This window comes from Physeter macrocephalus, unplaced genomic scaffold (genome assembly GCF_002837175.3).
Source record: "Physeter macrocephalus isolate SW-GA unplaced genomic scaffold, ASM283717v5 random_255, whole genome shotgun sequence".
In the NCBI taxonomy this organism is placed as follows: Eukaryota; Metazoa; Chordata; class Mammalia; order Artiodactyla; family Physeteridae; genus Physeter; species Physeter macrocephalus.
Window position 1 is genome coordinate 20,026 of NW_021145541.1, and position 26,048 is coordinate 46,073.

A 26,048-nucleotide genomic window follows, 5' to 3' on the forward strand; every position below is an offset into this window, starting at 1 on the left:
CGCTTCTCGCGCAGCCAACCGTCGCTCTAGTAAGGCTCGGGCTGCCCTTGGCGCTGCCGCTCCAGAAGGTCGCTGCATTCAGGCATTCGCCGGCGACAGCCCTGCAAGGGGAGGGCGACGTGAGGGGGCCTGACCGGGGCTCGGCGCAGGCGCAGTGGGCGCGGGTCCTGCTGGGCGCAGGCGCAGTGAGTACAAGCGGCGGCAGCCATGGACGACGAGGAGGAGACGTACCGGCTGTGGAAGATCCGCAAGACCATCATGCAGGTGAGCAGCGCGCTTGGCAAACGCGGTGAGAGCGAGCCTCACTCCCCCAGGCGAGCTAGACACGCAGCAGCCGGGGCGCGGACGGCGGGTGCGAGGCCCGGAGGTAAGAATGAGCCTCCCCACCCCCGGCCGCGCGGCTGGAGCGGAGGAGTCGGGCTCAGGCTGGGCCCCCGGGGCGGGGGTTTGCGGGGGACGGAGGCGCGAGTCCAAGAGCCCCCCGGAAGGGGGTCAGGGTCTCGCTCGAGCTGGAGAGAGGGAGGACGGCAGACACTAGGCCGGCGCCTGTTTGTGTCCATGGAAGTTTCTGATGTTACCCGCCGGGGTTCTTGAATTCCTTAATCAGTAGAAATTGATAGCAGGCCAGACGAGAAATTCAAGCCAGGCTCTATTGGAGTTTGTGCTGCAGCCTGAAGTAGCGAAAACAAGCAACAGGTGCCCTTGCTCCAAGGAGGGCGAGCTGGTCCCTTAAATGGGGTGAGGGTGGGGACAGGTCCAGGGGTCAGGCCGGAGGGGTGGCTTGGAGGGGTCTGCCCACCCCCTTGGTGGTGCTGTGTGCAGGGATCATGCCCGTACTCTGCTTTTGCTCCCAGCTCCTCAGAAGTGGCAGTTGGGTTCTTGGTCTTATTTGTATCTTGGTCCTTGTTTGCTCCTCCTGCGCATGTGCATAGTTATTTCTAGTCCCTTACGTATAGTTTCTGGGTTTTCTGTTGCTGGAGGAGACATTTGCCCAGGTGCAAGGGCTTCAGCAAAAGGTCCCAGGTCCCAGACTGTCTTATCGGCACCACCTCAAGCGCATAACGCAGAATCCCGGGGTCGTGGGGGGTGGAAGGAACCCTGGTGGGCTGGTCTGACCGCTGTCTGGTGGCTACTTAGATGTCCCAGCCACGAACTTTGAATTACTTGGGCCGGGTCCGAGTCATACCAGAGTTCTCTGTGTGCCTCGTTCTTTAAGCCACCCCGTGGGAGGGGACCAGTGCGATGCCACAGAGGCTTGCGGCCTTGATCAAGAGCACCCACCCTCCCGGGAATCCTGCTGGGCTAAGGCCTGGTGGTGGCCCCCAGCCTCTCTGCCGCTCTGCAGAGCTGCCCAAAGACAGGGCTGGAGCAACTGTGCTTCTGACTGACAGTGTCGGGGGCCCCTGGGAGAGGAGACCCAGGGCTCTGGAGGGAGACTTGGCCGAGGAAAGGGGGTGCGGGCAAGGCTGGGCTGGGTAGCGATTCCAACCTTCCTTTCTCTGTCTGGGTCCTCATCTAGTCTACGCACTCAAATAGCCCCAGTTTCTGAGGCAGGACCTAGAACTGCTGACCCTCAGGCCTTTGCCTGGTTTTCCAACCAGCGTCTGCCCAGCCAGCCCAGCAGCACCCTCCCAGCCAGCTGTCCCTGTCTGCCCCAGACCCTGGGGCCTGGCTCTGCATTCAACAGCCCTCCTCACGTCCCAGCTCTGTCCCGGTCTCCTCCGCAGTGGCCTCGCCTACCCCGACCTCTTGCTGCCATCCCCCCTCTGCCCTGGGGTCACCTGGTCCTTTCTCTTTGCAGCTGTGCCACGATCGTGGCTACCTGGTGACCCAGGACGAGCTGGACCAGACGCTGGAGGAGTTCAAGGCCCAGTTTGGGGACAAGCCCAGTGAAGGACGGCCTCGGCGCACAGACCTCACGGTGCTGGTGGCCCACAACGACGACCCCACTGACCAGATGTTTGTCTTCTTCCCAGGTGAGGGGCAGCTCAGGGCCAACTCTTAGCGGCCACCTGCCTTGTGACCCAGAGTCTGCCTGCTCTCATCCTTCTGCCCCCTCGCCCTCCTTGCTGTGGGGACTGCTTTTCCAGCTTCCTCTTCTCGGTCACCTTCCCCATTCTCTCTTCCTCAACGATTTCTCTGACCAAGGTTATCACAGGCCTCCCAGCTGGGCCCCTGGGTCCTCCCTGCCCCCACCCATCAGCCCAGCTTCTGCTCCCAGCGCTTGCCCTTCCTGCGCTGCTACAGGACTCCTGCCCTGTCTCGTCCCTGCTGGTTCCCCCCTCGCCTGCCTGGTCAGTGTCCATCCATCGTCCCTGGTGACTGAGCTCAAGTGCCTCCTCTTTGGGAACCCACTCTGAGCCCCGGGTTGAGTGAAGACAACCCCCCCACCACCAAGGGTGTCCCAGGACCCCTGTGTTCCTCTGTCTTTGCACGTCCTACACTGAGGCAGCCTGGCTCTAAAGCCGCAAAGGGAACCTTGTTGGGTCATGAGCACCTTGGGGGCCCACCCCAGTGCCTTGAATCAAAGGGGTGGGCAGAAAATGCTTGTTCAACAGACCCAGGTGGCACTTTTAAAAAAAATTTATTTTATTGAAGTACAGTTGATTTACAATGTTGTGTTAATTTTCGCCGTACAGGAAAGTGACTCAGTTATAAATATATATACATACATATATATATATGTTCTTTTTCATATTCTTTTTTACTATGGTTTAATTCCAGGATACTGAATATAGTTCTCTGTGCTATATAGTAGGACCTTGTTTATGCATCTTAAATATGGTAGTTTTTATCTGCTAACCCCAAACTCCCAATCCATCCCTCCCCCACCCCCCTCCCCCTTGGCATCCACACATCTGTTCTCTATGTCTGGGAGTCTCTTTCTGTTTTGTAAATAAGCTCATTTGTATCATTTTTTTAGATTCCACATAAGTGGTATATGATATTTGTCTTTCTTTTTCTGGCTTACTTGGCGTAGTTTGGTAATCTCTAGGTCCATCCATGTTGCTGCAGATGGCATTATTTCATTCTTTTTATGGCTGAGTAGTATTCCATTGTATATATACACCACATCTTCTTTATCCATTCATCTGGACATTTAGGTTGTTTGCATGTCTCGGCAATGGTGAATGGTGCTGCTATGAACGCTGGGGTGCATGTATCTTTTTTTTTTTTTTTTTTTTTTTTTTTTTTTTTTTGTGCCACCAGGGAAGCCCTATCTTTTTGAGTTATAGTTTTGTCTGGATATATGCCCAGGAGTGGGCTTGCTGGGTCATATGGCAACACTGTTTTTAGTTGTTTTTGTTTGTTTGTTTTTAAGATTGATTGATTTGTTTATTTATTTATTTATTTATTTATTTATTTATGGCTGCATCGGGTCTTAGTTGCAGCATGTGGGATCTTCACTGAGGCATGTGGGATCTTCCGTTGCAGTGCACGGACTCTTCAGTGCAGCGCATGGGCTTCTCTCTAGTTGTGGCATGCGGATTTTCTCTTCTCCAGTTGTGACATGCAGGCTCCAGGGCGCGGGGGCTCTGTAGTTGTGGCGTGCAGGCCACAGAGCGCGTGGGATCTGTGGTTTGCGGCATGCAGGCTCTCTAGCTAAGGTGCGTGAGTCCTCTATTGTGGCGCACGGGCTTAGTTGCCCCGCGGCATTTGGGATCTTGGTCCCCTGACTGGGGATCAAACCCACGTCCTCTGCATTGGAAGGTAGATTCTTAACCACTGGATCACCAGGGAAGTCCCCTCATGTCTTGCATTTAAATCTTTGAGCCGTTTTGAGTTTATTTTCATATATGATGTGAGGGAGTGTCTAACTTCCTGGATTTACATGTGGCTGTCCAGCTTTCCCAACACCACTTGCTGAAGAGACTGTCTTTTCCCCAGCGTATATTCTTGCCTCCTTTGTGGAAGATTAATTGACCATAGCTGTGTGGTTTTACTTCTGGGTTCTCTATTCTGTTTCATTGATCCATGTCTGTTTATGTGTCAGTACCATGCTGTTTTGAAAACTGTAGCTTTGTAGTATAATTGTAAGTCTGGGTGAGTTATGCCTCCTGCTTTTTTCTTTTTCCTGAGGATTGCTTTGGCAATTCTGGGTCTTCTATGGTTCCATGTAAATTTTAAGAGTGTTTGTTCTAGTTCTGTGAAAAATGTCATGGGTAATTTGTGCTGGGTCTTAGCTGCGGATCCATGAATTGCTTTTTTATGTTGAGATATATTCCCTCTATACCCACTTTCATAAGAATTTTTATCATGAACGGATGCTGAATTTTATCAAATGCTTTTTCTGCATCTTTTGAGACAGTCGTGTGGTTTTTGTTTTTCCTTTCGCTTATGTGGTGTAACACATTGATTTGCATATGTTGAACCATCCTTGTGACCCTGGGATGAATCTAGGTGGCACTTTTAAGAAGAGTGTCCCCTGTGTGTGAAACGTATTTATTGTAGACTTTGGTGCCTAAGCACGTGCCTCCCGTGGTGCCATCTCGGGGGTGGGGCCACCTCACTGCCTGGTCTTCACTGACAGTGGGGGTGTCCTGCTCTCTCAGATGGGCCGCAGCACAGGGTTGAGGTCCCTGCCTGTGTTAGTTTGCACGGCTGCTGTAACAAAACCCCACAGACCAGGGGAATAAACAGACAGTGCTTCTCTCCCAGTGCTGGGGGCCTCTCGCTGGTGTGTAGACCTCCATCTTCTCCCTGTGTCCTCACATGCTCGTCCCTTCCTGTGTGTCTGTTTCCTGATCTCTTAAGGACCCCAACCTCACGACCTTGTGTTACCGTAATTACTTTTTTAAAGACCCTATTTCCAAACACAGTCTCATTCTGAGGTTCCTGGGGGTCAGGACTCCAACAGAGGGACTTCGGGGACGGCACTGCTGGTCGGTGGAGTGGGGTGTGAGGAGAACGGCCAGAGGCAGCGGACGTGCTGCACACGGACTCCGGGGCTGCCCCAGCCGCCGACCTGCCGGGCTCCTAGGGTCCACCCGTTCTCTCGTGACAGGCCCCAGGCTCTGCACACTGCTGAGACCGTGAGGACCCCTGGTGCTAGCAGTGAGGAGCTGGGTGGGCTGTCTCCGTGCTGGGACCGTGCTCCCTGGGTCGTCTCGCCTCCACTCACCTCTGAACACCCCAGCCCTCGTCTCGTGGGCCCCCGGACTAAACAAACCGCTTAGTCTGGGACTTCCCGAACCTCAGAACCGCTGAGGCACTGCACAGACCCAGACTCCCAGACCCCACTTCCAGAAAGAGGTCCCTTAGGTCTGGGGCCCAGGGCACCTTTCAGCTCCCACGTGACATGCAGGCAGCCAGCGCCCTGTTCTGGGACCGGCAGCCTGGTTCTCACTCTGCAAACGGGAGGCCGAGGCCCCAGTCGGGGAGTGGTACTGCAGCGCCTTGGCAGGGGTGGGCTAGTACCCAGGCGCCGGGCAGGGGGTGGGGGGCCAGTGTCCACCAGCCTATGCTTGGTCTGCAGAGGAGCCCAAGGTGGGCATCAAGACCATCAAGGTGTACTGCCAGCGGATGCAGGAGGAGAACATCACGCGGGCCCTCATCGTGGTGCAGCAGGGCATGACGCCCTCCGCCAAGCAGGTGGGTGCCCGCCGCCTCCGGTCCCCGGCTGTGGGTTGGACTGGCCTGAGTGGAGGCTGGTGGTTGGGATGGGCAGCTGGCGAGCACCTTTGTCCCCGTGCAAACAAGGGGACACAGGCTGTGGGGTCCAGGGAGGGGCTGCCGCACCAGCTCCTGGCAACCCTGGGAGCATTTTGACAGACGGGCCCTCACCCTTCTTGCAGTGAGACCGAGGCCTCGGTAATGTGCTGAATGCCTGGGAGGGGCGGGGTGGGCTTCTCCCCAAGTGGAAACCCTACCCCCTGGGGTGGGTTTTCCTGATTTGTGACGCGGGACCCGCGCAGCTTCCCGGGTGCCAGCTGCCTGCGAGGAAGGGCGGGGTGAGCGGGCCCAGGGCCAGCGCAGGGGGCAGATGGCCGCCTCGGCTGTGCCTGAGGGTCGGCGTCTCTTCCAGTCCCTGGTCGACATGGCCCCCAAGTACATCCTGGAGCAGTTTCTGCAGCAGGAGCTGCTCATCAACATCACGGAGCATGAGGTAGGGGTGGGGGGGCGAGACCGGAGACCCGCCGCCTGCCCCCCAGGCCCCTCACCTGTTCGGGGTCGGGGGACATCCAGGTCTTGGGGAGGCGAGTCTGGGAGCCCCTTCAAGGTGGAGAGAAGGTGGGGCGGGGTCTCAGTGTGTGGCCCCTGGGCCAGGAGCAGCTGGGGCCTTGCTAGGAGGGCAGGTTCCCAGGCCCACCCAGCCTGCAGAGTCAGGAGCTTGGGGTGGGCGGAACCTGCATGTGCCCAGGAGCCTCGGGGCTCCGGGATTGTGCCCTGCAGCCCATCTGCACGGCTAGGGGTGTAGGCTCCAGGACCCCGTCCCAGTGTGGAGTCAGGACTTGTGCAGACGCCTGGGGCCCACGCTGCACCCCTCCTCTGGAGGGCCTGTGGGGTCTGTCGCAGCCCTGTGGCAACCAGGTTCTCTTCTCGCAGCTGGTCCCAGAGCACGTTGTCATGACCAAGGAGGAGGTGACGGAGTTGCTGGCCCGGTAGTATCCTTTCTGGCCCCCGGCCGGGCCCGGCTCCTCTCCCCTACACCTCTCCCCCCAACACCCCCAGTCAGTCCAGCGAGGCCTTTTCCCTGACCTGCTTCTCAGTAAACTCCGAGAGAACCAGCTGCCCAGGATCCAGGCGGGAGACCCCGTGGCACGTTACTTTGGGATAAAGCGAGGGCAGGTGAGAAGCCCCTCCCAGGGAGGAGCTGGGCCCACCTCCAGCCCCCTTCAGAGCCCAGGCTTCTGAGCAGGGCAGGGGGGACCCCGGGTCCCGGGAGCCAGCGCACCTGCTTTCCTGCCTCTGCAGGTGGTGAAGATCATCCGGCCCAGCGAGACCGCAGGCAGGTACATCACCTACCGGCTGGTACAGTAGCAGCCCGCCGGACAGATGAGGCGAGAGGGTGCCGAGGGCCAGGTGTGGGCGGCCGTCCCAGCCCTGTGAGTGAGCCCCGCCTGTTACGTGCTCTGGAGGGAGCTCACTGCTGGCCGCCCCCTCTCTCTCGGCAAGTCCCTCGGGGGACGGAAAGGTGGGCTGTGACGACCCACCAGGCCGGGAGCGTGGTGGCCGGCTGCCCGGGGGAGTCCGCTCCTCCTGGGAAGCTTGCCTCTGCTCCCCTGGGCCCCAGCGTGGCCCGCCTTGGGCCTGCCTTTCCTGGCCTGAGGGTCCCTGTGGCCTCTCCTGGGCTCCTGGACGCTGAGCCCCACCCTGGATCCCACCTGACGGTGCCTTGGGAGGGGACAGGATACCGCAGGGTGGCCCCCAGCTCCTCCCGGCCTTCCGTCCCCATGTCCCCCCCACAGTGGCCCTGATACTGCCTGTCTGGGTGCTCCGAGGGCAGCGGGGAGTGAGACCGATTGCTATGGAATGCTGGGTATCTTAAAGAATTAAAAATATCTTGAGTAAATAAGTTCAATTCTCTGAAAGACCAAGGTGGAATGTCTACCCGGGTTGCTGTGAGCAGCCTTGCTCGGGCTTCTGGCCCCTCAATGGGGTCTCGGCCCACTTCCCCCTGGTGGAGCTGTGAGGGAGGGGCTCCAGTGCCGCCTTCAGCTTTGCTTCTTGGTGCTTTTCTTGCATAGAAGTTTGGATCAAACTACCCCCTTTTCCCTCTACTAATTTCAGAGGCCTCCTACCCAGGCTAAGCTCAGTTGTCTGTGTTTTTGTTTAATAGCTTCATTGAAGTAGGATTGACATACCATACAGTTCACCCATTTAACGTGTATGGTTCTATGATTCTTAGTATATGCACAATCGGGCATCCATCACCGCAGTCAATTTTGGAACCTTCCACCCTCCTAAAAAGAAAGCCTGTCCCTGTCAGCAGTCACCCCCCCCCCCCCCCCCCCCCCCCCCCCGCCCCCGCCAACCACGAATCTGTCTCTGGGTTTGCCTGTTATGGGCGTTTTGGAACCTTCCACCCTCCTAAAAAGAAAGCCTGTCCCTGTCAGCAGTCACCCCACCCCCACCCCCCCACCCCCGCCAGCCCCTGACAACCACGAATCTGTCTCTGGATTTGCCTGTTATGGACGTTTCTCATCAGTGGAATCACACACCGCGTCCTTCTGTGTCTGGCTTCTCTTACGGAGCATCGTGTTGTCACGGTTCGTCCACGTTGTAGGAGTGTCGGGGCTTCACCCCTTTTCACGGCCGAGTGACGCTCCCGTGTGTGGAGGGACACGTGTTCATTCTTCACTTGATGGACACGGACTGTTTCCATTTGTTGGCGACTGTGCGTCGTGTTGCTGTGGGCGTCCAGGTACGAGGTGGTGTGGTTGTGTTTATTTCTCTGGCTGTGGGTGTGCCTTGAAGTAGAATTGCTGGGTCCTGCAGAAGCTCTTGTTTCCTTTGGAGAGACAGGCTGTCTCCGCCGCGGCTGCCCCGGTTTCTGTTCGCGTCTCCACCTCCTCACCAACGCTGGGTCTCGCGGCCTGGGGGTGAGTCGCTGTGGTTCACATTCACTTGCCTGGTGCTGAGGGTGGTGAGCGCTTTCCCCGGCTCGCCGGCCGCCTGCTGGTCATCTCGGAGATGTGTCTGTGCACAGGTCCTTTGCCCCTTGTTTAACTGGGTTGTCTCTGCTGAGTTTTAGGGGTTCTTTAGATACTCTAGGCTCAGGTCCCTTATTAGATACCCGCTTTACAAAAATGTTTTGCCACTTTCTTGTATTTCTTAGCTAGCCCCTGTAGCCTTTATACATAGGACTCGAATCCTGGGATTTACTTCCGGGCATCGTGTGACTTGGGGCTGTCACTCTCCCCCAGACAGCAGGCTTGACGCTGTTTAGTGAAGAACCAGAGGTGCTCTCCTCACTGCCTTGAGTTGCCACTCTCGTGGTGAACGCCCAGATCCATGTGGGTCTGTGTGGAGATCCTCTTCTTTTCCATTGATGAATTTACGTTTTAAAATCTTAGTTTTGGGCTTCCCTAGTGGTGCAGTGGTTGAGGGTCCGCCTACCGATGCAGGGGACACGGGTTCGTGCCCCGGTCCGGGAGGATCCCACATGCCGCGGAGCGGCTGGGCCCGTGAGCTGTGGCCGCTGAGCCTGCGTGTCCGGAGCCTGTGCCCCGCAATGGAAGAGGCCACAATAGTGAGAGGCCTGCGTTCCGCAAAAAAAAAAAAAAAAAAAAAAAAAAAAAAAAAAAATCTTAGTTTTATAGTACATCTGACAGGAGAACAGGTCTCCCCTTTCCCCCAGATAGACATCGTTTTCCAAAACCATCTTGGCCAAAAGGAGCCAGACACGGACGGATGAATCCTGTCCCATTCTACTCACAGGGGTCCCTAGAGGAATCAGGTCCACAGAGACAGAAAGCAGATGGTGGGGGAGGGCATGGGGAGTCAGGGTTTCACGGGGACAGAGTCTCCCTTTGGGAAGATGAGAAAGTTCTGGAGATGATGGTGGAGATGGTTGCACGACAATGTGAAGGTGCTTAGTGCCTGTGAACTGTGTGGTTTAAAGTGGCGAGAATGGTAAATGTGTATAATTTACAATTTTTAAAAATTGTCTTGGCTGTTCTTGAGTATTGCTTCTTGCAAATGGATTCTAGAATCAACTCACTGATTCCCTGAAAATTCTTTCTGCTCTTGGTTAGGGTGCTTGGTCTCCTGGCTGGGCACAGACCTGTCCCCGGGTGCGGGGTCTCAGGTGCGAGGTGCGGACGCCCCTTACGCCCTCCATCCAGCGGCACCAGCTCCCCTTTGGGGTCCCCTGCCTGTTGTTGGGGCACCGGTTCCGCCTGCCTGTGCCACCACGCACAGCCTGTTCTGAGTCCCTGAGATTGGTCCTGACGCCTGCCTGCCTCGGGGCTTCAGGAAGTAGGTCCCCCCCGGGTCTGGAGGCAGGGGCTGCCTTTAACGCAGCACCCCCAGCCCCCCACTCCGGCCACCAGGACATGTTGTGAGCCTGGGCCAGCCCTTGTCTGAAGGTGGTGCAACCTGTGAAGTTGTGTGGCGTGATCCGCCAGGCTCCTTAGAGATGCTTTGGCACCTGACAGCGGGATGCCTTCTTGCCGTTACCTGGCCTGCTGAGCACTCTGAAATGTTAATAGACTTGCTCATTCTTCTGACCGTTTTTTAAAAAAACGTAGATCGGGGTCAGCAAAGTTTTGCTGTAAAGGGCCAGACGGTCAATATGTTGGCTTTGCTGGCCAGGTGGCCCTGCTACAGTTGCTCAACTCTACAGGGCATAAGTGGCCACAGGCCACATGTAACCGAGAGGGTGTGGCCCCTGGCCCATTATCTCTGTTTGCAAAACACATTGGTAGTTTGCTGGCTGTTTTTCCTGCTCACTCTTAGGAAGCGTGTGCAGGGGCGAAGCACACTGACTGTCACAGCGGGTCTTATCTAAGCCTGGGTGGGGGACTGAAGTTTGGGGTGAGCTGTTCTGTCAGGAATGGAGGCCCAGCAGCTTTTGCCATGACTGGGTGTGAATTCCATCTAATATAGCTGGGTCTCTGCTGAGCCGGCGGCCCCTCCGGCGGGGGTCTCTGAGCTGGGTGAGGGGTGCTCGCTTCTTGCTGGCTGTGCCGTCCCACGTGGTGGCCGCTGTCTTCCTGAGGCCTTGGGTGCAGGTAGATCTCAGCTGCGGCTTCTCGGCACAGCAGCCACACCTCGGTGCTCCGGAGCCCCCGGGGGCTGGCGGCCCGAGTCAGGAGGCGATGGGAATTGGTCCCCATGGCCACCTGGGCTCCCGCGCCTGACGGGGATGCTTGTGGTGGGGTTTCTTCTTCACAGCTCCCTGCCCTGCCCCCCAAGCCCAGCGAGGAGCTGGGGACGGCGCTCAGTGCCCTGCGTGTCTGGGTCACTGGGTCACTAGGCCACTGCTGCCAGAGAAGACAGGCTCAGGTTAAAGACTTTATTTTATGCAAAAGGAATGTGCTTGTCAAAGAACTCCATCGTGGAACTTCACTGCATGCTCGGCCCCAGGTATCCAAACCCAGTTTTCCGTAAAAGCCAGGGCATCCCGAGTCCGCCCACCCACCATCCACAAAGACGTCCAGCCCTCCTCCCAGCTGCCATGTGGCCTCCACGGCCCAGTGCCAGGGTCGGCAGGGTCCCTCCATCACAGCCCGGCCGACTCCCAAGAGCAGAATCCCCCAGCTCAACGGAGTGGGGCCTGGTGGGCGTGTGGAGCAGCGCGGGCAGAAGCTTCTGGAAAAGTTGGCCAGTGATGCCCTTGCCGCTGTGGGCGGAAGGAGAGGCCTCTCGGTGACGTGTCTGCAGGGACAGGAGCCTGGAGCGGACCTGCCCGCTGCCCCAGCTACACGAACTCTGGCTGCCTCTCCCAGCCCGCGCCCCCTGCCAGCCACCCGCCGCGGAGCCTCACGGCCGGCAGGCGGGCCGCAGCCACGTTGTTGCACTGGTTGGTATTGTGCTCGGCGAGCCGCTGGGCCAGCTCCTCCCCGAGGTCCTCCCAGACCCCAGGCCCAGGCCCATCCTCCCCTTCCCCGGAGGCAGTGCCCAGCTGCTCCTCGCTGCCGCTGTGGCTGTCCCGGCTGCCCTCCGCGCCCGCCTCACCGCCCAGCTGCTCCAGGAAGCCGAGGCAGTGCAGGGCCACCCCACCCGCCGGGGATGGCAGGTCCGAGGCCTCTTCCAGTTCTGAGTCGGAGTCATTGGAGGCAACGTGGGGTTCTGGAAAGTCCAAGGCAGAGAGACAGGACAGACAGAGAGGGACAGATGGACAGCCTGTGAGCAGGGTGGGGGGCACTGGGCGGAGGACTGGGCGTCCGCCTCCCCCCAGCAGGCCCGGCTCCCCGCTTAGAACCCTCCCGGGTCAGGCGGAGGTGCAGGGTCTCAGACACTGGGGTCGTTTCCACTTCGGGGTGCCCATTTCTCGGCATTGGCAAAAACACCTCAAAAGGGTGTCTCTTTGCAAGAGTTTGTAACACGTTAAAGACGGTGAAAAAGCAGGGGACGCTCATGGTCTCCACGGCAGACAAACCGGGATGCAGCCCTTGAGGTGGACCCACTGTGTCATCCGCCGCCTGGGCCCACCGCTCACCGAGGCCCCCATCCTCAGCCTCCTCCGGCAGGGGGAAGGCCACGCCCCCGCTGGCCTCCGGGTACGGCTCCTGGACCACCACCTCGGCCCCCTGGTTGGACGTCACATCCTGCAGAGGCAGAACGGAGGTCAGGGGGCGCCACGGTTCCAGCCATCCCACATTCCATTTTTCTGTCTTGTTAAACCCTGAAAACTGTTAACACCCGCTGCAGCTGAGCACGTGAGGCCCCCGGATCCCAAGTCACAAGCAGGCTGAGCTCGTCCAAAGTGGGCAGAGGCCCTGGCCAGAAGGGCTGAGGCAGGCCCTGCATGGACGCCAGCGTGGGAGCCACTGTCCTGAGGCCACACCCAGGCGTGTCCCCTCCACAGCCAGAGACGCCAGATGAGGGGTTAAAGACTCACAGTGGGGACTGAGCGTGGGAGCTGATGCTGCCTGGAAGCAAACAGACTGACAGAAACAAGGCCTGCCGGCTGAGGAGTGCAGCAGGCTGGACCCAGAGGATGTGCTGTAGGCAGCGCAGGGATGGGAAATGGGAGAAGGGGCAGGACGGCGGCTCCAGTATGTTCTGATGTGAGCTCTAGGGGACGCGGGGGAGGCCGAAGGGCCTCTGCACTGCCTGGGGCTCCGTCACAGATCTGAACCCACTTCATCCAGTTCTTTGCTTAAGAGATTCCTTGGGCGCCCCGTCCGAGCCAGACATCTCCCAGCCCTTCTTCCTGTCTGATCCCCCCGTGGGTGAGCGAGATTGCCGGCCCCCATGATGCTCACAGAGCCCGGCACCCTCCACCCAGCCTGGACAACCCTCACCTGGCACCCGGATGCCACCTCGGGCTCCTCCTCAAAGACCAGGCTGTAGTGGGTGATGAGGGTCTCCAAGATGCAGGCCTGGTGGGGGTAGTCCACCAGGGAGGAGAGGGACACGGTGGCCTCAGTGGGCCGGGGCCGCAGCAGCGTGGGCCCAAACACGATGCCCAGGTTCCCAGGTGTCATCTTGTTGTCCTGCTCCACCTCCACGATCCTGGGGGTCAGAGGGTGCAGGAGCAGGTGTGAGCGGCTCCCGGGACCCCGCCACCCTTGACCCCGGCCTGGCCAGCCCTCACCTGCGCAGGTGCCGCATCAGGTACTGCAGCGTGGCCCAGTTCTCCCGCGGCAGGTCCCGCAGGAGCTCCCGCAGCCGGCCCGCCATGGCCACGGCCACAGCCTCTCTCTCGGTGACATCCAGCCGGCCTCGGGTTGCCGCCTTGGCCTCGGCCTCTGCCTTCAGACTGTCCTTGGCCAGCCCCACAAGCTCATGGTAGAGGCGGAAGGAGATGAGCGGCTCAGGCAGCTGCAGGGTGATGGGTTAGGTATAGGGGGTCAGTGGGCCTGGCCCCATGCCATCCATCCTGCACCGGCCCCGCCCCTAGCAGCAGCCCCACCCCTGACAGCCACCGGTCCCGCCCACCCTGTACTGACCACGTCCCTGGCCTAGCAACCACAACCCTGCTCAGAGCTGGCCACGCCCCCCACCAGGCTCAGGTCCAGCCCAGGATCTGCTCTGCTCTGTGCCCATCTGTCTCGCCTGGCGCAGGTAGAGCTTGAGGACGTTGCTGATGTCGTGGGGCGAGGCCTGCGACAGCTCCACCAGCTCCTTGCCGTTCTCGAAGGCCTGGCACAGCTTCTCCACACGCGTTTTCACCCCATTGACCCGGTAGATGCCCTGCGGGAGCCCGCAGTCAGCCTGAGCCCACGCCCCTCCCCTCCCTGCATGGCCCCTCTGCCGGAGCCCCCGCAGCTGTGCCCGAGGCGGTCACCTTGGTGCGCAGCGCCCGCTGCTCAATCTCGAAGACACACTTCTTGACGATGAAGGGCACGCCGTCCGGGGTGCTGCGGGCGGCCTGGCTGAAGTCCTGGCCAAAGAGCTGCAGGCGTCCCTGCAGCTTCTTGTGGCCACACTGGATGGCCAGGGTCTCCAGGCACTTCTTGTGGCAGGCCAGGCAGCACTGGGGGCGGGTGAGGAGTAAGGAGACCTTCCTGGCGCCCCAGCCCCGCGCAGACACCCCCGGCTCCCCCTCCCACCGCGTCCTTCGCTGCTCTCATCACCCCCCTACAGGGCAGCTTTCACCCCTCCTGGTTGGGAGACGTGCCCCTGCCACCAGTGCAGCCTGGGCTGCTCTCACGGCCCTCTGGTTCCCTCAGCACTGGCTGAGCCCTCCGCCTGGGATGCTCTCCCCCAGGAGACTGCAAGTGCTCCTGGCTTCACTTTTCTCCAGCGCTCTGCATGGCACGGTCTTGAGGGCGCACATGCAGGTGCCTGGCTCCCCCGGGACCACCACTCACCTCCTCACACTCGGCACCCTGGAAGTACACGTAGCTGTTGCACTCCCGGCACTTGGCCGGCGTGCGGAGCTTCCGGAGCCGGTGGGTACGGGCCGCCTTGGACAGCCCCACGTGGCGGAAGGGCCCGCTGGGCATGGCCACAGGCAGCTCCGGGGCCATGTCATTGAGGTCATCTGGTGGGGGTGGGGGGCAGGTGGTCAGTGTCACCGAGGCAGGTCAGGGCCAGGTGCAGAGTCCAAACCGCCCCCCCTCCCCGCTGCCCCGCCCAGGGGTCCGCTCACCCTGGTCAAAGGCTGATGCGCCTGTGCTGCCCTCCTGGTCAGCCAGCTCCTCGCTGGACGACATGGTGCCACTGGAAGACATGCGCTCGAACTTCTTAAAGTCCCCTGAGCAGGAAACGGGTTGTCAGAGACTCCCCCGAGGGCCCCCGGCTGCACGATGAGCCCTATGAAACCTGGGGGCGGGGGGCGGCAGCTCTGTGAGCCCCCCGCCGCCGGCCAGGCCCCTTCACCTGAGCCAGGGCTGGGGTCCAGACTGGCGTCAGAGTCTGAGACGGCGATCGGCCACGACTTGTGCACCTGGTGTCCGCGCCCACCTGCGAAGGTGTCTCCAGTGAAGGGCTGAAGGGGGCTGCAGGGGGGCCGCGCCCGCCCCTGCCAGACACTCACCCCTGCGCTCCTTGGCAAGCTCCCCGTCGCCGGGCCCACCTTCCTCTCGGGGGCAGCCCGCGGCCTCCGCCACCGCAGCATCGCTGACGTTGAAGCTGCCCTTTCGGGCTCGCAAGACCGGGGACCTGGTGGGACCAACAGCCAAAAGAAGGGGCCACGATGGGGGTCACAGAGGCTCACTGCCCCCACCCCCACCTCAGGAGGGAAGTCCAGCTCCCCCGGGCATGCGCAGACGGCGGGGTACCAGGTGTTGGTGGAGACGTGGGGCTCAAAGTCGTAGTGCACGTCTGGCTCCTCGCCGCGCTGCAGCTGGCGCACGTGGGAGGCGTACTGCTGGCCCGGGTCGTACAGCTTGCTGCTCTCGCACAGCATGTGGAAGTGCACAGGCAGCGGGGCCGTCTGCATGTGCATCATCTGGTAATAGGAGATGGTGGCCTACGGGCAGGCAGGTGGGAGGGGCCCTAAGTGCTGGAGGTCCTGAGGCTGGATGGGCAGGCGCCCCGCCCACCCCGACGGGGGCGTGGGGGGTGGTGGGGCTGGGAGGGGGAGCTCAGCGCTCACCGACTTGATGGTCTGGTCGCTCTGCCGGATGACCTCCTGGATCTGCCGGAGTGCCGTCACCTTGGTGTCCTCAAGCTCCTGCTTCTGCGTCTTAGCATCCGCCACGCACGTGCGGTACGTGGCCATGGCTTCCTCCGCCTGGGGTGGGGGCGGGGCGGGGTGCCAAGAGAGGCCTCAGCCTGGGGTTCAGCCCTCAGGGCATCTTCAGGCCCCACACGGAAATCAGCCAGGCACAAAAGGACAGGAAGGCATTCCTGGCAGGAGGCACAGCCCAGACAAAGGCCCGGCGGTGGGCAATCCTGCACAGGGCGTCAGGCCCTGACGCCATGGGTCTTGTCCTGCACCTCCTGCCCCCTGACCCGCCCTCACCTTGTTTTTGGCCTCCTCCTCCAGGCGCCGCCTCTTGTCCAGGGTCTTGGAGGCCGCACCCCCTGCACCCAGGCCAGCGCCCACCTGCTCTTCCTCCGCCTTGGCCACTAGGAAGCGGGCCTTGTCGTGGTCTTCGCAGCGCTGAACGTAGCCCTGCTTGGCCTTGCGCAGATTGGACTCTGCCTCTTGCTGTGGACGTGGGAGGGACCAGACCAGCACCATCAGCCAGAGACCGTGTTAGGGACCTCTGCCACCCACATCCCTTGGGCCAAAATCCCATGGCCAGTCAAGCAAACAGAGGCCCCCGCCCAAGAACCAGTGGTGGAAGAATAGGAGGTGACACCTACAGGGCGACTCTGGGAGGAGCCAGCATCTGGCATGCCCATTTCACAGCCAGGGAAGCTGAGGCACAGCTAAGCTCTGGAGGAGACACCAACTACATCATCCTCTTGACGCCTACACCCACACCCGCCAGGGCGACTTGTGCTTCTATCTCTTTCATTTCCTGTCTCAGAGATGAGAACAGTGAGGCGGCTCAGACAGGAAGTCAGGCACCCTCAGGAAGAGCAGGAAGAGCACTTAGTCAAAACCCAGTGGGCCTTTTGGGGGCCACATCTCACAGTCTACACGATCAGAAGCTTAAACATAAAGAAAAGAGCTCACATGAGTACTAGGAGAAACCATGAGAGAATTTCTTAAAATAAACATAGCATGGGGAAGGCCTTTCCATGCATGACACAGAACCCAGAAACCATAAAAGAAAAGACTGCTACTAACAATCACGGGTTTCAACTGGGAAAACAGGCAACAGGTTAAATCAAAAGTCAAAACAATAAACTGGGGGTGGGGGAGTTTGTAACACATGTCATCAAGGGCTGGGTTCTCTAATATGTAAAGAGCTCTGGCAAGTCAATAAGAAACAGGCTACTGTCTAATCCAAGGTGAGCAAAGGATATGAACTGAGAGCTCACAGAAGAGGAAAAGCATGGCTGTGGCTCGGGAGGTCAGCTTCTATGCTCATAACATCTGTGACCCAGCCATTACCTTTCGGACACTGATCTGAGATAAATGCTAGGTCACATGTCTGAGCAACAGGGGCACAAGCTCGTCACAGCAGTGGTGTTTGAAACAGCAACAGCTCAACAACAACTAAACTGTCCACCAATAGGGATTTAGTGAACTAAGCCCTGTGGCTCTGCAGCTGAGCACTTGTAGCTGAGAAAAAGGGAGGAGAAGTTTCACATGGAGTGAGACGGGGCCAGTCCCTGGATATGGAGGTGAGTGTAAAAGGCCAGAAGCAGAACAGGGTACTCGGCAAGCTGTCATCAGGTGTAGAAAAGGGGGGAGAGGCTCATTTGCCAGATGTGTCACAGGACACCGCTAGCTGGAGCAGCGGCCGTGGGGGCTCTTTGCACCGCAGACCCTGTTAGCAGGCCTAAAGAGCAGTGCAAAAGATTGCTAGTGCCTTTGGAACAGCCCAAAAGAGAGGTGGGAAAAGAGCAACATCGAGGAACCTGGAACATCCACCAGACCTGAGAAAGCCTCAGTTTCCCTCTAACCCAGACCTGCTCCTGGCGGCCACGGGTGACCCAGTCCTTCCGGACATCTGACCCGTGACAGTGATGGGGGCCCCGGGCCAGGGCCTCTCCTGCTGCAGCTTCAGGTAATGGGGCTGGAGCAGTTGGGAGGCAGGACCCGCTCCAACCTGTGACGCCACAGCGAGCCCCACGCGGGAACAGAGCACTCTGCCGGGTGTCCACAAAACTCGGGAAAGGACCACCCGGGTGTGTACCAGGGGACTGTGCGTGCTCGAGCCGGCCCGCCCTGCCCCCTCCCAGCCCCGCCGCCCCGCGGTACCAGCTTCCTCTGGGCGCGGTGCCAAGACTCCTTGATCTCCTTCCTGCGCTTCTCGTGCTCAAGCCGCCGCAGGTTCAGGGGCTGGGGGGGGAGACGGGTGTGATGGGGACCCGGGCACCCTTCACCCCGCCCACCCTCCAGGGCGAAGCCCACCTGCACGAAGGTCTGGGTCTGCAGAGTGCCCATCGCCTGTACCAGGCCGTGGCCGAACTCCAGGTCCTGCTCCAGGGCCAGCGAGTAGATGGACAGCAGGGGCATGTGTGGCTGTGGGGGCGGGGCCAGCAGTCACGGGGGTGGGCCAGGCGCCCTCATAGAAGCCCTGCCACCTGCCTAGCGCCCTCAGCTGCCCTTGCAGAGATGGGAACCCCCTTTCCTTTGGCCCATCTTTGAGGGGCGAGACACACCCAGGCCTGAGGGACCCCCGCCCCGTTCCCTCGAGTTCCCCACCTCCTGCATGACGCTCTGTCTGCAGTTCTGGACGATCTTCTGCAGACCTTTGGCAAAGTCCATCTCTGCAGGCGGGGAGGGGTGTGAGCGCAGGGGGGAGGGGAGGGGAGGGGTGTGAGCGCAGGGGGGAGGGGAGGGGTGTGAGCGCAGGGGGGAGGGGAGGGGCCTTCCAGCCAGACCCCGCCCCGCGGGCCCCAGCTCGCACCCAGCGCGCTCCGCTTCTCCAGGTAGCCGATGAGGTCCTTCATGTACTTGGCCATGTTCTTGGCGTACTGCAGCGCGGCGTCCACACCCCCCTCACAGCGCTGCAGCAGCGTGTCCACCGCCTCCGGGGAGAGGCAGCCTGCGAGACAGACACTCCTCAGCCCAGGCTCCTCCCCAGCCCACCCTTCCTTCCGTCCTCAGACCTCTGCCCCTTAGGCTCAGAGACTCACCCTCATCACAGTCCTCGCTGCTGGGGGGGGCACCCTCACTCCCCTGTCCATACAGGTTCTCCATGGACTGTACCAGAGGGAGACAGGTGAGTCCAGTCCGGGCTGGGTCCTGCCTGACGCCCACCCTGCAGGAGACAGTCACCGCCCCCCCTGGACAGAGCAGGAGACCGCGGTCCACAGAGCGGACGGGGGGGACTCACCCGCCCTGCCAGTCTGACCCCGTGCGGCACCCAGGCCATCCCTGCTCACCTGGCCCGGGTCCCCAGGGGGCACTGAGAGGAGGATGCTGTCCACTTCACCCATGAGGAACTCGGACACACTGCAGGGCAGGGGGCAAGTGTCAAGAGGCACATGGGTCCCCACCCTCCGCCACCCTTCCCCACCCCCACACTCACGTGCTGCTGAAGGAGACTGCGATGGTCTCCAAGGCCTTCTCAAACTCCTGCTTGTCCGAATCATTGTTGCACTCATAATGGAAGGCTGGGGGCAGACAAGGACGAGAGGGGTTGGCCCAGTCTGGGAGGTGACCACCCGTGCAACTAACTGAAGGGGGAGCATTGGAGTTGTACCCATCACACTCCTATGCATCCTTCAAAACCCACTTCAAACATCCCCTCCTTCAGGAAGCCCTCCCAGACAGAAAGCCCTTGCTGCCCTGTCCTGGCTGACCTTTGACCTTGGCAATGAGGGTGCCGGCAGCTGTGAGCGACTCCACGGTGTTCAGCAGCGGGTACTTGGAGATGACCTGGTGCATCACGCGGAGGGCCTCACCCAGGCACTCGTGGGCAAGCGGCCGGCGAGCCTCTAGAAGGTCTGCCGGGCAGAGTGGGTATGAGCAGGGAGGGAGGGAAAGCCTGCCCACCTAACCACCTAAGCTGAACCCTCCTCAGAGCTCCTGTCCCCGGGTGGGGAAATTGAGGCCAAGGTGGGAGAAGGTAACTGCCTGAGGCTCAGTGTGTGACCTCGTTGTGGGTGGAGGGGGTGTGAGGAACTGTCCCTCTCTCGACTGCTAGCCAGGTCATCAAAGGCCAGATGTCAGTCTAGACAGTCCTGCTCAGAACACCCTTTCCTTGTCCCTCCAGAAAACAAACTCCCACTGACCTTCAAGTTGCAGTCCTTGTGCCTCTTCCGCCAGGCAACCCACCTGGCCCCTTCCCTGCCCCAAACTCTCAGGGCTCTGTCCAGCTCTCTCCCAGCCCTGCCTGCCTGGGCACTGGGGCTTAAGCACCCCGTTACCTCACTCTCTCCCGACCAGCCACCCCATGAGGCAGGTGCTGTCATCACCCCCATTTTGCAGACGAGGAAACTGAGGCATACAGGGGAGAAGTCATTTCTCAAGGATCACGCAGCTTTTCCATCTCCACTAGCTCTGAAGGCATGAGAATGCCAGGCAGAAGGACCCTGCCTGGCTTTACCATAAGGGCAATGGGGAGCCATAGAAGGTGTTAGAGCAAAGGAGAGTCAAGGTCAGATCTGCATCTTCAAACGTGGCTTTCAATGCCCTCCTCAGATGTTCTTAATTGGAAAAAAGCGCTGTGTGTGGGCAGAACACACACCATCTAGTGGAAACAAAGCCCAAGGAATGTATGGATGGGGAAGGAATGAGCCGACCCTGAGACTCGGGAGGGACCTGGCCACCAGCTGGGAGGGTATCTCCCGCACCTGTGTGCCTCTGACTCTGTGCCTGGTACCTGATGCTCAAAAAAAATAAAATAAATTAAAAATTTAAAAAATGGAATCTGAAAATAGGTGTCTGATCCCTTGTCAGCACTGAGGACCCCCACTGAATGCCACCGACAGGCAGACGCCCACGGAGTCCCTGGCCCCAAATTCCTCCGAGTGCAGCCCAGCGCCTCAGCACCAGGCAGGATTTGCTGCCTGAATCCGAGGCCAACTCAGGGAGGCGGGAAGGAGCTTGCGGAATCCATGAAAGGCCGGCTGAGGAAAGGCCGGGCCACGCCCCTTCCCAGGACATTCCTCCCACACACCAGGCCCCTCGTGTCGCCTGGGCCTCGGCCACCTGGGTCCCCACAGCACACCCACCTGGGCAGGTGGGACTCTGGAGAAGCCTGGACATGCCCAGCTCAGCACTGGCCAAGGCAAGCGCCGGGCAGCAAATGCCCCGAGTGCCACGTGCTCCTGGCCAGGCCCTGCACCCCGCACCCCGCACGGTCCCCTCACCTCGGGGCCCCGCCTGGCAGCGCACCGGCGCCTGCTCCAGCGCCGGGTGCACCGTCCCGCAGATACACATGGCGCAGCCGTCAGGGTGCAGGGAGCGTGAACGTGCAGGCCGGCCTAGGCAACTGGCTGGTCCGGGGTCTTTGGTGCCAGGTCCTCCGCAAGCAAACCGGCTCTGGCCGGTCCGAAGACCCGCCCCCCTCCGAGGAAAGCTCCGCCCCGGCGTCCTGCTAGCTCCCCAGCCTCAGGTAGCAGGACTCTGGGACCCAGGCAGATGCAATTCGATTCGGGATGGGGCCGGCCAAGGGCAGGCAGGGAAACAGGCCCAGGTACAGGGCATGGGGAGGTGCGGGGAGACCCTGCCCACGTGGATCCCACGGCCCACTGCTTCCTAGGTGGACAGCACGGGGTCCCCAAGCCCTCTCACTGTCCGCACAACAATTACTGTGAGCTGAGGACATCTGGTTACAGTCAGCAACTCCCCAGGGCGTATCATTGCCCCGTTTCACAGATGAAATGCCAGAGGCTTAGAGAAGGGACAGCTGATCCAGTGTCACAGCCTGGCAGGGGCGGCAGCAGGATACAAAGCCACATGCTCTCTGCTCCAGGCCCTTCCCCTGGCCCAGGGCTGCCCCAAGGTTCAAAGAAGGGTGCCCCTGCCCTGACCCATCCTCCTGCGGGACGCCCACTGGCTCAACCCTGCCCAGGCCTGGCCTCCAAGGAAGCGCCAGGATCGGAAAGGAACCGAGATTAGAGAGAGTTTCCCCAGGAAACAACTCCAGCCCCACCCCAGGACCAGATAACCCTGGGGGCTGACACCCCCCGACCCAGCAGAGGCCAGGCCAGCAGAGCCCCCCATTAGCGCCTACAAAGCTGAGGTCTCTCTCCAGTCTGAGGTCGAATCTGGGCTCTGGCCCCTCCTTGGCTGGTTGAGCCAGGAGTCAGGGCCCCTCCCTGGGCCTCAGTTTCCTCACCTGTAAAATGGGCACCTGTGGGAAGCAGGCCAGAGTGTTTAGCATGGCCCTGGCACTGCGGTTTCTGGCAGGAGAGATCATAGTGCCCTCCTTGGCGGCCAGGGACAAACAGGAAGCAGATGAAAATAACTCGGCAGGAAGCTGGGCTGTCAGCAGACGCGTGGAGAAAACGGAACTGCCATCCCACAGGCTGCTCACTCCTGCAGCTTACATGCCGGTCCTGCCCCTGGTCCGTCCTGAATCTCTCTCTGTCCAGACCTCAGCCTGCCTCCAGTCCATTCCACTCCAACATGCAGATCTGACCTTGTTCCACCTCTGCTCTAACACCTTCTATGGCTCCCCACCACCCTCAGGATAACGTCCAGGGTCCCTCTGCCTGCCCTTCTCAATGCCTCCACCCTCACACACTTCATGCACCCGAACCTTGTTCCCCCAAATGCACCTCCACCCCATGTTTCTGAGCCTGTGCACATGACATTCCCTCTTCCTGGCTACCGCCAAACTCCTATACATCCCTCAGAACCCTAGCTGCAATGGCTTTTTCCGCAAAGTCCTCCCTACAACCCTCTTAGGAGCCTCCCCAAATCCCTCCCTCCACCCTGCCTCGACCCCACAGGGTTTGGGATATCTGTGTCCAGCTCTGCCTTCCACCCAGGCTGCGGTGTCCCTGCCACTTCTCACCTTCATGCAGAACACACTCCTTCAGCTTCTCAAGGCCCTCGGCAAAGCGGGCCACGTCAGCCAGCAGGTGGGAGATGTCCTCCACAGTGTCGGGGCAGGGTCCCTGGATGGGTCCCTCGGCTGGGCTGACTGTTGACAGTGGGCTGCGGTGGCCACGGCCCAGCGTCCAGGTGCTGGCTCCAGACAGTGGGAAGCCGGCAGCGCTGGCGTGGCGGCTTAGGCTGGTGGGCCTCTTGAGTGTGCCCGTGGCCTTGGCATTCAAGGCCACACTTGGTGGTTCCAGGCTGGGCGCCAGGGACCCTGCATCAGCCCCATCTCTCCTGGGCAGCTCCTGGGAGGGGGGCGGGAGCCGCTAGAGCAGGTGCTCCCACTGGGGCCCTGCCTCTGTTTTCCCAGAAGTGAAGTGGGGCTCTGGAGTATCTTCAGCCTGACCCCACAGGGGGTCAAAGGCCACAGGTCAGAGGGCTGAGATTTGGTGTTGTGCCCCTCCCACACCTGTTACCCAACATCCTCTTCCCCAGAGCTTTCACAAACAACGGCCTCTGCCCAAACCACAGCCGGGGTGTGGGGGAGGGGCACCCCACTTCCTGGCGGGGGGCGGGGTAGGGAGGGCCGGGGTCTCCTTAGCTCCCCTCAGGGGAGGCCACTGCAGACACACCTACTCCCTGGTAAAGACACCTCCTTGATTCTTTTACTCTGAGGGTCCACTAGGCCCCTGAGTCTCGCGGACACCACAGGCCAGCTTGGTACGAGGCCCACCCATGGATCTCGCTGCACACTGCTCGCTCTAGACCTTCCCCCAGTGGCTGGGCTGTAGCTCTCACACCTAACCGTGCCTGGAGGCCCCAGGTTCCCTGAGCCCTCACCCTACGGAGTCCCGGACCCAGAGCACCCACACTCCCTGGACCCCACAGGCCGCCCTGGACGGGGTGGGGTGCGCAGTGGCCATCCCGAGGGCTCCTACCGTGAGCTGAACGTGGGGATCCCAGCCCGCCCTGCGTGGCCCCTGCAGTCCAGCCTGGGGCCGTAGCTGGCTCCAGCGCCCGCGCCGCCGGCCCAGCATGGCGCTGCCCGGCCCTGCCCCACCAGGCCCGAGCGCAGGGTGTCCCCCGGTCCCCCTGCTGCCCGGGTGTCGCTCCAAGATCCCCGCCCGCTCCGGTTCCCAGCAGAGGCTCACTCACCCCCAAGGGCTGTGGACAGGGGCTTCCCGCCCGGTTCTTTTTCGAGATAGAAGGGGTTTTCATGAGCTCCCGCTTCTTCCTGGAGAACATGTTGTGGCTGTGCCAAGTGGCCCGAGGGGCCCGAGGCGGGGGCGGGCCGGGGGTCTCGGCACCGCAGCTCCCGGTGTCAGTGGCCTCAGGACCACATTGTCGCTGGCCACCCCCCCGCAGCTGTCAGGCCCACGTGACAGGCCCAGCCCTCATTGGCGGGTGCTTCCCCCCACAGGAAAAGGCCTCCGGAGGCCGGTGACTCAGACCCGCCCGACCCTCCCCAGCCTCAGCCTGCCCCTCCGCTCAGTGGGCTTGAAGGTGGGGTCCCAGGCTCCGCCCCCAGCTTCCGCTTTCAGGAGCTCTGCGTGCGCACACATGTTGGTCGAGGTGCCCCTGCCTGGCATTGGCGCCCCAGGCAAGGCTCTGGCGGGCACACGGGGACTGCAGAGACCTTGACCACCCCCCACTCGGCCACACCCAGATGCACCCAGGCGTGCAGACATGGGAGCACGATGACACTCAGGGACATACGTAGGCTTGGACACGTGCCGAGAAGCCACCCTCCTCCGCAGGTGCAATGGATACCCCTGGACACAGACACCTGCCCTTCTGCCTTCCCACCTTTCACGGGTGTGCCTGCCCTATGTCCTCTGGCGACTCCCCTGCAGACCCCAGGGGCTGGGCAGCGCTGGGCATAGTGGGTCTCCTCCCCTCAGCCCGGCTCCCACCCCTCACCCCCCATTCTACATTCCAAGGACATGCACCGACCATGACCATGGGACAGTTGGCCAGCAGCAGGGCTGCTAACACTTCTGAGGCCACCACGCCGCCTCCTCCCTTCCCTGGTGGGGCCCCCCGATCTGGAGCGCCGGCGGTGTGTACAGCTTCCTGCCCCCTCCCCCCATGACCACCTCTTCTCTTCGAGCCCCCCAGTCTGAGCCTTCTCCCCTCCCCAGATCCCCGGCTTCCAGAGTCCCAACAATGGCCTCCACTGACCTCAGGTGTGATCTCTGGGCATGGGGCATGCAGGCCACAGCCCCTCATGGCAAACCCGACTCTCCAGGCCTGAGACCATCCACAGACCCCGCCCAGAAGCCCCTTAAGGAACCTCTACCCACCACTCATTGCTCTGGAGACCAGGAGCAGGGGGTGAGGGCCGGCTGGTGGGCTTCTGACCTGGTCAGGAGGCCTGAAGTCTGGGTCACCCCTGCTGGGCTCCTTCAGCTGCCCCAGACATTCCTGAGCCCTGACCGCATGCCCATTTCACGACCAGCCACTCACAGGTACCGCCCTCAAGCGCCAGAACCACGTGGGCACTTCGGGGCCCCGGGACCATTGTCCAGGCTCTTATGAAGGGCAAACCCGCAGGGAGACACGCCTCAGCCCAGCACAGAGGCCTTCAGAGCTGGGAGTCCAGTCAGCTGTAGCTGGGCTCTCACCTGCACCCTAGAGATTGCATCTGTGTCCACAAACCAACTGCTGCACACACTCGGGTGCCAGGCCCGGTATCCACACATGGAGAGCCAGTTTTGGACAAGCATGCAGCCTGACGCATGGACACACGTGCGTAGGGCTTCACACCACAACTTCTCTTTATTCCCTCCAGGGCAGCAACCCCTCAGGGAGTCTGGGTCCCTGCTCCAGCCCCTCTGTCCTGCCTTGGTCACTGCCAGGGCCTCCCACCAGCTCCACGGAGGAGAGGGAGGCTCAGAGCACCGTCTCGGCCATGCTGTGGTCATCGAGGAACTGGGTGATGAGTTTGGGGGTCTGTCGGCCTGGCACAGGGTCCGCCCCCACTTCCGCCTTCTGCTCGTCCTTCTCCTTCCCCTGATCTTTGGAGAAGTACAGGAATACCTAGTGGTGGGCAGCCCAAGGAAACAGGAGGGGAGGTCAGCTTGAGGGTCTGGCCCCCAGCCCCACCTTTACCACCAGCCCCGTCCTGGCGCTGCGGTCACCTCCTCCAGCGTGGTCTGGCTCACAGAGGAGTCCTCCACACCGTGCTCTGCGCCACATACCGCCAGCTCTCCAAAGAGGCGCGCCAAGGCGCAGCGCCCTCCCGGAGGCAGCTGGAAGCGCAGGCGGCCACCGTGCACCTCCCGCAGCTCGGCCCCCGGGAACGTGGCTGCCACGACGGCTGCGGCCGACTCGGACTGAGACATGGGCACCCACAGGGTCAGCGTGTGGCCAGCCCCAAACCTGGGGTGGGGTGGGGTGGGGTGGGGTGGGGTGGGGTGGGGTGGGG

At 60.9% G+C, this 26,048-nt stretch overlaps 3 protein-coding genes across 3 annotated transcripts in view; 1 reads left to right on the top strand and 2 right to left on the bottom strand.

Moving 5' to 3' along the window:
• Positions 1–84: 84 nt before the first annotated feature.
• On the top strand, positions 85–7,945 carry POLR2E (RNA polymerase II, I and III subunit E). The gene is made up of 7 exons (XM_007130134.4): positions 85–264; positions 1,802–1,976; positions 5,477–5,592; positions 6,026–6,106; positions 6,547–6,605; positions 6,711–6,789; positions 6,916–7,945. The coding sequence occupies exons 1-7, from the start codon at positions 208–210 to the stop codon at positions 6,979–6,981; spliced, it is 633 nt and encodes a 210-aa protein (XP_007130196.1). The 5' UTR covers positions 85–207; the 3' UTR covers positions 6,982–7,945.
• A 120-nt stretch (positions 7,946–8,065) lies between these two features.
• Positions 8,066–23,866, bottom strand: ARHGAP45 (Rho GTPase activating protein 45). The gene is given in 24 exon segments (XM_055082744.1): positions 8,066–11,736; positions 12,107–12,215; positions 12,915–13,125; positions 13,208–13,434; positions 13,669–13,806; positions 13,901–14,089; positions 14,427–14,599; positions 14,708–14,812; positions 14,938–15,021; positions 15,095–15,219; positions 15,339–15,529; positions 15,656–15,793; positions 16,025–16,213; positions 17,882–17,962; positions 18,035–18,145; positions 18,329–18,393; positions 18,534–18,720; positions 18,881–18,887; positions 18,993–19,030; positions 19,033–19,081; positions 19,158–19,242; positions 19,432–19,575; positions 22,596–22,926; positions 23,777–23,866. Coding segments are annotated over 24 exon segments (3,438 nt in total). The 3' UTR covers positions 8,066–11,365.
• A 1,178-nt stretch (positions 23,867–25,044) lies between these two features.
• ABCA7 (ATP binding cassette subfamily A member 7) overlaps positions 25,045–26,048 on the bottom strand; it is an 18,628-nt gene continuing 17,624 nt past the window's right edge. The window contains 2 exon segments of the mRNA XM_055082745.1: positions 25,045–25,660; positions 25,762–26,002. Of these exon segments, the coding sequence (XP_054938720.1) occupies positions 25,514–25,660; positions 25,762–26,002 (388 nt within the window). The 3' untranslated portion in view covers positions 25,045–25,513.

Bases quoted from the DNA above. Each gene is read 5' to 3' on its own strand.
- POLR2E (XM_007130134.4), top strand. From the start codon at position 208: ATGGACGACGAGGAGGAGACGTACCGGCTGTGGAAGATCCGCAAGACC. The intron at 5,593-6,025 runs GTGGGTGCCCGC...CGTCTCTTCCAG, and splicing joins TGACGCCCTCCGCCAAGCAG to TCCCTGGTCGACATGGCCCC. The intron at 6,790-6,915 runs GTGAGAAGCCCC...CTGCCTCTGCAG, and splicing joins TTGGGATAAAGCGAGGGCAG to GTGGTGAAGATCATCCGGCC.